At 40.4% G+C, this 12,119-nt stretch overlaps 1 protein-coding gene across 1 annotated transcript in view; it reads right to left on the reverse strand.

Moving 5' to 3' along the window:
- Nucleotides 1–12,119, reverse strand: part of SV2C (synaptic vesicle glycoprotein 2C) — a 351,290-nt gene that overhangs the window by 35,091 nt on the left and 304,080 nt on the right. Inside the window, exons 6-8 of the mRNA XM_006873293.1 lie at nucleotides 6,187–6,301; nucleotides 5,953–5,959; nucleotides 5,643–5,731 (exon numbers count right to left, since the gene is read on the reverse strand). Of these exons, the coding sequence (XP_006873355.1) occupies nucleotides 5,643–5,731; nucleotides 5,953–5,959; nucleotides 6,187–6,301 (211 nt within the window). The remainder of the gene's footprint in view (nucleotides 1–5,642; nucleotides 5,732–5,952; nucleotides 5,960–6,186; nucleotides 6,302–12,119) is intronic.

Here is a 12,119-nt window from a genome sequence, read left to right on the forward strand (position 1 = left end):
ATGGACTGCCAAAAGAACCAATAGATCTGTTTTGGAAGAAGTGCAGCCAGAGTGCTCCTTGGAGGCCAGGATGGCTAAGCTTCGTCTCTCCTAGTTTGGACATATTGTCCGGAGAAACAGTCGCTGGAAAAGGATGTCATGCTGGTAAGGTGGAGGGTCAGAGAAAAAGAGGCAGACCCCTAACGAGATGGATTGGCCAGGTGGCATCATTAATGGACTCAAGTGTGGCAGTGGTAGTGAGGTTGGCCCAGAATTGGACATTGTTTCGTTCTGCTGTGCATGGGTTTGCTATCAGTCGGTTCTGACTCGATGGCACCTGACAACAACAACAATTGATGGTCTGTTCCACAATCTTCCTCTGGCCTTGTTTTGACTGATGATCTGTAGCTTTTCCATCCTCTCTTTCCGCAATTGTAGTCAATTTGATTTCTATGTATTCCATCTGGTGAGGTCCATGTATATCGTCATCTCTTATGCTGTCTAAAGTCGGTGTTTGAAATGAACAAATCATTGATTTTGCAGAATTCTATCATGTGTTCTCCAGCATCATTTCTATTATCAAGGCCATATTTTCCAACTACTGATCCTTCCTCTTTCCTCCCAACCTTCACATTCCAGTCACCAGTAATGATCAATACATCTTGATTGTATGTTTGATCAATTTCATCCTCACTGGCTTTAGTGGTTGGTTTGTAAATTTGAATAATAGTGGTATTAACTGGGCTCCCCTGTAGGTGCATGGATATTATCCTCCCACAGATAGCATTGTACCTCATGACTGATCTGGATATGTTCTTTTTCACAATGAATGCAACACCATTCTTCTTCAATTTGTCATTCTCGGCATAGTAAACCATGTGGTCGTCGGATTCAAAATGGCATATCAGTCCATTTCAGATCACTAATGCCTAAGATATAGATGTTTATGTATTCCATTTTATTTTTGACAACTTATAATTTTACCAGATTTATACTTTGTACATTCCATGTTCCAATTTTCAAAGGATGTTTACAGCTGTTTGTGTTTATTTTGAGTTGTGCCCATGAGCAAATGAAGGTCCTGCGGGCTTTTCTCCTACAGGCTTTACTCCATTCACATCATCACGGTCAACTCTACTTTGAGGAGGCAGCTCTTCCCCAGTCGCATTTTGAGTGCCTTGCAACCTGAGGGGCTCATTTTCTGGCACTATATCTGACAGTGTTTTTCTTCTATTCATAGGGTTTTCAGTGACTAAACATTCGAAAGTAGTTCGTGACTCCTTATTCCTAGTCTGTCTTCATCTGGAAACTCATCTGAAACCTGTCCACCATGGGTGACCCTGCTGGTATTTAAAATACTGGTGACATAGCAGTATGTCAGAATCACAGAATCACAGCAACTCACAAGCCATCACAGTACAACAAACTGACAGATGAGTGTTTACCTGTGCTTTATTGATGATGCAAAGCCTTTTGACTATGTGGATCATTACAAGTTATGGAAAACATTGTGAAGTACGAGTATTCCAGAACACTTAATTGTGCTGATGAGGAAGCTAAACCCAGACCATAGAACAAGGGGCCACTAAATGGGCTAAAATCTAAAAAGGTGTGTGCCAGGGTTGTATTCTTTATTTATTCATTTAGTATGCTGAACAAATAATTTGAGATTCTGGATTATATGAGGAAGAACATGGGATTGGAAGAAGACTTATTAACAACCTATGATATGTAGATTATACCACCTTGTTTGCTGAAAGTAAAGAGGACTTAAAATAGATAAAGATCAAAGACCACAGCCTTGGGTATGGGTTGCACTTCAATGTAAGATAACAAAAATCCTCACCACTGGACCAATAAATAACATGGAGGAAAGATAGAAATTGTTAAAGACTTCATTTTGCTCGGATCAATCATAAACACTCATGGAAGCAGCAGTCAAGAAATCAAATAATGTATTTCATTAGGCAAATCTGCTGTACAAGACCTCTTTAACGTGTAGAAGAGCAAAATGTCAGTTTGAGGACTAAAATGCACCTGACCCAAGTCATATTATTTTCAATAACCTCATATGCATGTGAAAATTGGACAGTGAATAAGGAAGACCGTAGAAGAGTTGATACATTTGAGTTACGGTGTTGGAGGAGATTATTGAAAATATCATGGTCTGCCTAAAAACAAACCAATCTGTGTTGGAAGAAGTACAGCCAGAGTGCTCCTTAAAAGCCAGGATGGTTAGACTTTGTCTCTCATTCTTTGGACATATTATCAGGAGGAACAAATCCCTGGAGAAGGACATCATGCTTATTAAAGTGGAGGGTCAGCAAAAGAGAGGAAGACCCCCAACAAGATGGATTAGCACAAGCATAGCAACCACTGTGAGACTGATGTAAGACTGGGCAGGGTTTTGTTCTGTTGTGCATACCGTCACTATGTGTTGGTACCGACTCATTGGCATCTAACAACAACAACATGATTCCAAAAATTCCAGTCTTTTTTCATCATGGATCATAAAGTAATTACTGCAGGGTGTGTGTAGGAGACATCATAAGGAAATGTCTATAGACTCTATTTTTGTCTAGTGTGTGCTTTATAAAAAGAGACAAATGGAATCTTAATAAAGAGTAGTGGTGTAACACATGACTCAGACACACAGCATTCCTCAGCCATATAGATCCACTGGCCCCAAATTTTTAAATGGCATCAATGTGGGAAGAGTGTTACTCTGGAACATCCCCCACCAAGGACATGGAGGACTTTACTCAGCAGATATTTAAGGAGAATCCACTAAATGCTTGGAACTGTTTGAGCTTCTGGGAATTGTGCAGCATAGAAACAATAAAGCTGGTCAATAGTCAATTATAAGTAAACAAAGCAAAATAAGGAACGCAGATAATTATTACCATATGACTTATTATTCCTGAGAGTAGGATTTTTATATTGCTTGTCTTTGTCTTCTTTGTACTTAGCCTGGTACTCAGCACACACCAACCCCAAACCAGACCCACAACCATTGAGTCTGTTCTGACTTATAGTGACTATATATATGCTATATATATATATATATATAGCATATATATACAAGGAGCTCTGGTAGCGTAGTGGTTATGAATCAGGCTGCTAACCTCCAGGTCGGCAGTTTGAAACTACCAGCTGTTCCGCAGGAGAAAGATGAGGCTTTCTTCTCTTGTAAAGATTTGCAGCCTCAGAGACCCTGTACAGGGTCACCATGAGTCAGAACCAACTCCATGGTACTTAACAACCATATATATGTGTGTGTGTGTGTGTGTGTGTGTGTGTGTATGTATATATATACATACATACATACATACAGGATGTGGTTTAGTGGATTACTTAATGTCACTTTCAGCCATAGTTTAACTCCTACCAAACAATATTTTTGCCCTGCTGGGTCTGAGTAAGAGAAGGTAGGAGAAGATGCTGATACGATGAGATGATTCAACTGTGCGTGCTAAGTTCATTGTAATACTAAAAACTTGAAACTCTAGCATGGGTATAAAATGAGCCATCTTTGAAGCAGAGGAGAGGGGGATCTTACGGCCATAAAAGAAGAAAAACCAGGGGTGGAGTGTATCATTTGGGCCTTGAGATCCCTGTGTGTTGAACTTCCTCAACCCAGTGACAGAAAGCTGTGACAGCGGAGGACTGGCAGAAAAACAGCAGTAGCAAAAGCAAGAACCAGTGCACGAGCCCAAGCAGTGGACTTCGCAGCCCATGGAGAAGTAAAGCTGAGTGACTTTGGACAGGCAGCTTGCTTATAGAGTGGCATTTCTCCAGGGACTTCATTGGGGTGAGGCAAGGTTTGCTAACCCATGGAGCTAGAGTTGAGTGCCTTCAGGCTGAGGTTTATGGTGGAGTGATGTGTCCTGTGGGCATCTATCAGCAGCTGACTGGAACGACTGTGTCCTGGGCATGTCTATTGTAATTGTAACCTGTTAACTTCCCTAATAAACACTGTAACTGTGAGCATGGTGTCTGAGTTCTGTGTGGCCATTGCAATGGTTTACTGAACCCAGCTGAGTAAAGAGCTGTGGAAAGATGGTTTGGGGCCATCATATTGTTACACAGCGTTTCAGAGACTGTAAATCTTTACAGGAGCAGACCTCATGCTATTCCTGTGAAGCAGCTAGTGGATTTGAACCTAGATACTGGCAGACTAATTCTTAGCCCACAGTGTCACTAGGGCTCCTTAGCACATAGTAGGCACTTAATAAATTCATTTTTAGTCTTCCCCTTTTTAATGTTGTTGTTAAGTGCCTTTGAATTGGTTATGACTCATAGGAGCAGCTGGCGGGTTTGAACTGCCAATCTTTTAGTTCATAGTCCAGTGCTAATCCTACAGTACTCCACTAGGAATCTGGTATGGCATCGGGGCACATCCTTCTCCCCTGTTTCAAAGAGCAACAGATTTTCTAAAGCTTGAGTGGGAGTTTTTTGCATATTCTAAATCAATCTTTTCAATTTAGAAATGAGGGAACTAAAAGCGAGTTAATGTACCTATGTCACACACCAGGATTAGATAGATGCCAAGTCCACTGACTCCCAGCTTTCTTCTCTTTCCATTGATTACCCCTCATCTAGCACTGGAGTCCTGGTGTGGTACTGCAGGATGATGCACTCGACCACAAGGTGGATTTGAAACATAAGATCAACAGTTCAAACTCACCAGCCACTCCTTGGAAACCCTATACAGGGGTTTCTGTGAGTCAGAACAGACTCAATGGCACTTAACAACAACAACATCTAGCACTGTGGTCTTTGACCTCTCACGTGGTAGTTTCACTTAGGTATATTAAGGAGGTGGAACTTGCAGCATTATTATAGCCATGAATTAAGATTCTATTTAGCAGAAAGTGGAAGGTATTATATAGCTGCATTTTTCGAAACAACAAATCAGGTAAAAGAAAATATAATTTATAGGCATTTTCCACTAATGAATATTCAACTATTAGGGGGAAAAAAAGATCAAATTTTGCTGTTTCCTCTTTCTTAGAACACACCTGTGGCAGTTTCATTCATGTGGCAGCTATTTACTGAGCACCTATTATATGCCAGGACATGTATCAGTGAACAAAACAGCTTAAATTCCCTGCCTCCATGGAACTTTCTGAAGGGGGAGACAAACAATATGCAGACAAAAGAAGCCCTTCATATATCAGAAGGTGGACCGAGGAGAAAAATAAAGCTGAGAAAGGAAGGAGGAGTGCTGAGAAGCAGCAATATTAAAAAGGAGCTATGGGAAGGGGTTACTGAGATAGCCATATCTGAGGAAAGATGTGCTATGGAGGTGTCTGGGAGAAGAGTGTTCCAGGCAATGGCAAGTGCAGAGGTCTGAGAAAGAATGTTCTGGCATGTTGCAAGGAACAGTCAAGAGGTCAGTGCGACTGAGCCTAAGAACAGGAAAGGAGGGTAGAGAACTCATGAGGGGCAAATCACCCAGGGCTCTTACTGAATTTTCCAAATACAATTTGTTTTCTCACTCTGGCTTTATGATACAATAATTGGCTTATCAGAACCATACCTGTCAATGGACTTAAGCTAACCAAGGTCTTTCACAGCAGGCTAACAAGCCATGTAAGAAAGAGGCAGTATTATTGGGAGGTTTTGGATGGAAATATGGTAAGAACTCAAATATTACTTACCCAAAAGACAGGGTGAACCAAACAATTGTAAGCTTTATTGTATTTTCCCTGACTGGGTAGTTGAAACACCTCATAAAAGTCAGCCAAATCTGTGAAATATTAGAGAGTTAGTTTTCTTACAGTTTAGTCAACCCCACTCCCCAACGCACGTTGCCAAATGATAAAAAGTTGAGTATTCTTTGGTTTGAAATCATTTGAATGGAAACTGTGAAAGCTAATGTAAAAACCATAGGAAACCAAATACTGAAGTTTTAATTTTTTTCTGTTTTTTGTAAACGAATGGATAAAGTAACTCAAGATTTCAATTTACCTCCTTACTGCCAAGAATCCTGGCCTCACAACTTTCCTTTCCCATAATGGAATGTATTGGCTACCCCGCTAATCCCGAGGGGGTTCTATTACTAGGTCCTGGTCCAGGAGTTAGATGTCTGGACAGCAGGGAGAAGAGACCCACTCAAGGGATTAGTAAACCCATCTCCTGACTTACCTGAAATGTTATGAATGGACAAGGAAGCCAAGGTGGAGCCCATTACTTACTCCATACAATTCTGTGCGGATCCGGACAAAACACCGGCGATACCACGTTCCTGTGTCACTTTCAATTTCAATCAGCTCATCTATTTGCTTTGGAGTTTTGATTCTGTTTACCTGGAAAAAGCAGTAGAGGATGAGTGCTGAGTTCTCCTCTCTAAAGTTGCTGAGTTTGCGTTTGCAATTTGTTCTGAAGTTCTGAAAGCTGACTCCAGTAAAAACTCAGCAGATATTTGCTAACCAGTCTATACATATATGAAACTAAGCCTAAAAGACCTAGCATCTTAATTATTTAAGGCCGCTACAACAGCAATACCACAAATACATGGCTTCAACAAACAACAATTTGTTCTCTCACAGTTTGTTGTTGTTGTTAGGTGCCATCGAGTCAGTACCAACTCATAGCAACCCTATGCACAGCAGAACGAAACACTGCCTGATCCTGGGCCAACCTCACTACTGTTGCCACGCTTGAGTCCATCGATGCTGCCACTTGGCCAATCCATCTTGTTGGGGGTCTTCCTCTTTTTCTCTGACCCTCCATCTTATCAAGCATGACATCCTTCTCCAGCGACTGTTCCCTCCTGACAATATGTCCGAAGTATGAGAGACAAAGTTTGGCCATCCTGGCCTCCAAGGAGCACTCTGGCTGCACTTCTTCCAAAATAGATCTATTGGTTCTTTTGGTAGCCCATGGCATTTTCAATACACACAGTTCAGGAGACTACAATTCCAAATTCAGAGTGCTGGCAATCAGGGAAGACTTTCTGTCTCTATTGGCTCTGGAGAAAGGTCCTTGTCTCTTTTAGCATCTGTAAGCCCAGCATCCCTTAGAAACCTCCATGCATCTTGGCATCAGTCTTCCTCTAGATCTAGGAATGTCACAGTGTGGGAACCCCAGGTCCAAAGGGCAAGTCCAGTCCTGGCTCTTTTTCCTTGGTGGTAGTAGGTCTCTTTGAGCTTGGATTGCTTGTTTAGTCTCTTTTAGATCTCAAAAGAGATTGATCAAGATACAACCTAATCCTACAGATTGCATCTGCTTCATTAAATCTAAAAAGTATGGATTGTTAACACATAAGATATTTACATCGGATCAGGACTGGTCACATCTCATCACATCATGGAGTGGTGATTACATCATTACATAACTGCTATATATACTCCTATGAATGTGTGTTTATTAATACCCATGTGAGGATGTGTGTACATATTAATAATGTGTCTATATATTAATCCACCACTTGTCTATCAGTTTGGTGGCTTGCATGTTGTGATTCTGGAAGCTATGCCATTGGTATATTGAATGCCGGCAGGGTCACCCATGGTGGACAGGTTTCAGCTGAACATGCAGACAAAGACAGACTAGGAAGAAGGAGAGGCGGACCACTTCAGAATCTTCAGCCACTGAAAACGTTATGAATAGCAATGAAACACTGTCAGATAGCACCAGAATATTGACTATTGAAACATGATGAATACCACCAGAATACTGTTAGATATAATGCCAGAAGATGAGCCTTCAGGTTGGAGGGCACTCAAAATACAACTGGGGAAGAGCAGTTGCATCAAAGTAGAGTTGACCAGGATGACATGAATAGAGTAGAGCTTTTGGGACCTTCATCGCTGGTGGGGCACAACTCTAAATGAGGAGAAACAGCTGCAAACATCCATTCATAATTGGAACATGGAATGTACAGTATGAATTTAGGAAAATTGGAAGTTGTCAAAACTGAAATGGAACGTATCAATTGCCTAGGCATTAGTGAGCTAATATGGACTGGTATTGACCATTTTGAATTTGACAACCATGTGGTTTACTGTGCTGAGAATGACAAATTCAATAGGAATGGCATTCATCATCAAAAAGAACATGTCAAGATCTATCTTGAAGTATAATGCTATTTCTGATAGGATAATATCCATATGCCTACACAATTTCATTTTGTTTGGATCCACATCCACATGTAAACAGCAGTAAAAAATCAAATGACGTATTGCATTGGGCAAATCTTATGCACAGGAACTTTTTAAAGTGTTGAAGAGCAAAGATGTCAGCTTGAGGACTAAGGTGGCATTTTCAATAGCCTCATATGGATGTGAAAGTGGGACAATGATTAAGGAAAACTGTAGAAGAATTGATGCTTTTGAGATATGGTTTTAGAGAAGAGTATTAAAGGTACCATGGACTTCCAGAAAAACAAACACATCTGTATTGGAAGAAATATAACCAGAATTTTCCTAATAAGCGAAGATGGCTAACCCTGGTCTTTCATACTTTGGACATATTATCAAGAGGCACCAGTCCCTGGAGAAGGACATCAAGCTTGGTAAAGTGGAGGGTCAGCAGAAGAAAGGAAGACCCCCAATGAGATAGTATGGCACAGTGGCAGCAACAATGGGCTCAAGAATAGCAGCAATTGTGAGGATGGTGTAGGACGGGTTGTTATTTCGTTCTATTGTATGTAGGGTCACTATGGGTCACAGCTGACTGGACGGCACCTAACAACAACACATATATTAATAGCTGCTGGTTCTGTAGTAGAGCATGCCAGATTTTATACTAAGAACTTTACATACATTTCTTTATTTGATCTTCTCTAAATCTTTACCAATTAGGTTTTATTGTAACTAGTTTGTAAATAAGGAAAACAAAGCTCAAAACCTAGGTGCCACCTCTTCAAGTCACAAGCAAGTAAGTAACACAGTTAACTTTTGAACCCAGATACTTTTGACACCAAAGCTTAGGTTCTCAACCCTGATGCTTTATCTAGGAGACCTTCAGAACATTCAAACTCACTGGCTAGGCAAAATGTGGAAATATAACAAGAAGGCTTTTTAAAGTTGGTGGAGCCCTGTAATCTTTCACTCAATTTACAATAAAAACTTAAAAAGAAAAAATTGGTGGAAAAATTCCATTATCTTCTAATTCCATTTTTCCATGAACTTTTTGAAGTCCCCTCATAAATTTCAGAGAATGGAAAGAGTAGAGGGCTTGGCAGAGCAGAGGAGATGGCCTAACAGAGGTCCAGATCCCTTTATACAGCAAGTGGAAAAGATTCAGTCTGTGCTCTTTATACTGAGGGCCTCTTGTCCTCAGGCAGTTAAGTCAAGAATCAGAGAAAAAGTCTGAGATTAAAACATAATTTCTTCAGCTTCCCTGCATCACTCAGATTCGTGTTATGCTAGGTAGGAAAAGGCAGGGGTTGACAAATTATAGCTTGTAAAACCAATCTGGTCCTCTGCCTGTTTCTGTAAATAAAGTTTTATTGGAGCACAGTTGTGTCCATTTGTTAATGCATTGTATTTGGCTGCTTTGTGTTACAGTGGCAGAGTTGACTGGGTGCAACAGAGACTATGTAGTCTCTGTAAATTAACAGGATCCTTGAATTATGGTGAGATCAGAGCAGGAGCTCAACTTCAAAACCACAGCTGTGGTCACCATGCTAAAGTGGGTGGTAAAACTTGAAGTGGAGTCTCAGTATCAGCCAGCTCTGGTGTGTTACCAAGAGGAGATTGATCTGCTAATACAAGTTTGGAAAGGTACCAAAGACGACACAAAGAAATGTAATCTCAAAACAAAAAAAAATTTTTCAGACTACCTTAAATGTTGTTGTTAGGTGCCATTGAGTCGGTACCAACCCATAGTGACCTTATGCACAGCAGAACAAAACACTGCCTGATCCTGGGTCAACCTCACCACTGTTGCCACGCTTGAGTCCATCGATGCTGCCCTTGGCCAATTCATCTCGTTGGGGGTCTTCCTATTTTTCTCTGATCCTCCACCCTACCAAACATGGTATTCTTCTCCAGCAGCTGGTCCCTCCTGACTATATGTCTGAAGTATGAGGGATGAAGTTTGGCCATCCTGGCCTCCAAGGAGCACTCTGGCTGTACTTCTTCCAAAACGGATCTATTGGTTCTTTTGGCAGCCCATAGCATTTTCAATATTCTCCTCCAACACCATAAATCAAAAGCATCAATTCTTCTATGGTCTTCCTTATCCATTGTCCAGCTTTCGCATGCCTCTGAGGTTATTGAAAATACCATGACTTGGGTCAGGCACACCTCTGTCGTCAAGCTGACATCTTTGCTCTTCAACACTTTAAAAAAGTCTTGTGCAGCAGATTTGCCTAATATAATACGTCGTTTGATTTCTTGACTGCTGCTTCCATGAATGTTGATAGTTGATCCAAGAAGAATGAAGTTCTTGACAACTTCAATCTTTTCTCCGTTGATATGAATATTGTTTATTGGTCCAGTGGTGAGGATTTTTGTTTTCTTTATGTTAAGATGTAATCCATACTGAAGGCTGTGCTCTTTGATCTTCATCAGTAAATGTTTTAAGTCCTCTTCACTTTCAGCAAGCAAGGTTGTTAATGAGTCTTCCTCCAATCCTGATGCCACGTTTTTCTTCATATAACCCAGCTTCTCAGATTATTTGCTCAGCAAACAGGTTGAATAAAGTATGGTGAAAGAATACAACCTTGTTGCACACATTTTTAAATTTTAAACCATTCAGTGTTCCCATGTTTTGTTCAAACAACTGCTTCTTGGTCCATGTACAGATTCCTCACAAGCACAATTAAGTGTTTCAGAATACTTATACTTAGCAATATTGTCCATAGCTTGTCATGATCCACACAATCGAAAGATTTTGCATAGTCAATAAAGCATAGGTAAACATCTTTCTGATATTCTCTGCTTTCAGCCAAGATCCATCGGACATCAACAATGATATACCTCATTCCACGGCCTCTTCTGAATCTGGCTTGAACCTCTGGAAGTTCTCTGTCCATGTATGATTGTAGCCGTTTTCTGTATTACCTTTAGTAAAACTTTGCTCACATAGCATATTAAAGAGATTGTTTGATGATTTCCACATTCTGTTGGATCATCTCTCTTTGGAATGGGCACAAATATGGATCTCTTCCAATCAGTTGGCCAGGTAGCTGTCTTCTAAATTTTTTGGCAGAGATGAGTTGAGTGCCTTCTGTGCCGCCTCACTTTCTTGAAAGATTTCAATTTTTATTCCATCAATTTCTGGTGCCTTGTTCTTTGCCAATTCCTTCAATGTACCTTAGACTTCCTCCTTCAGTATCATTGGCTCTTGATCATATGGTACCTCTTGAAATGGTTGAACATGAACCATTTCCTTTTGGTACAGTGACTCTGTGTATTCCTTCCATCTTCTTTTGATGCTTTGTGCATCGTTCAATAATTTGCCCAGAGAATCTTTCAGTAACAAAAGTAAAAAATATAAAGAAATAATTGGACCAAGTAAAAGAAGATGGAAAGCATCACAAAAAAAATAGAAGAGAATGCAATAGGTTTCAGTTATCAGTCACTGTTTCAAGAATACCTTCCTGAGACTGTTATTGAAGTTTGGATAGAAGATGCTTATATAAGACAAACTCATCAGCTCTATAACGTTCTATGATTCTGTGAGCTGCTTATTAAAAGATCATACAAAGTAAAAACTATTCATCTTTTTACCTCTGTGGAGAAAGAAAGTGGGAAATGTGAGCATATTAATGCCCTAGAAAAAATAAAACAGTTGCTGAGGAATCATGGTGTGCTATTGGAATTAGAATTGTTGTTGTTGTTAAGTGCCGTCGAGTCGGTTCCGACCCATAGCGACCCTGTACAGTATACTCTTCTTCAATTCATGACCCCGAAATCAGGTTAAAAAATGGATGGATTATTAAGATTGGAAGGGGACTTGATGATTTTAAGCAGCCACAGGGTAAAATTTCCCTTGGATATTATGATTATGTCATGAAACAACAGTGGACATTTTCCATACTAACCACACTAAAAAAATAAAATGCGCAATGGCCTAATTTGCACCGTGTAGAAAGGAGCTCTGGTAGCGTAGTGGTTACGAATCGGGCTGCGAACCTTAAGGTCAGCGGTTCGAAACTACCAGCCGCTCCGCGGGAGAAAGAT

Source organism: Chrysochloris asiatica, unplaced genomic scaffold, assembly GCF_000296735.1.
Source record: "Chrysochloris asiatica unplaced genomic scaffold, ChrAsi1.0 scaffold00234, whole genome shotgun sequence".
In the NCBI taxonomy this organism is placed as follows: domain Eukaryota; kingdom Metazoa; phylum Chordata; class Mammalia; order Afrosoricida; family Chrysochloridae; genus Chrysochloris; species Chrysochloris asiatica.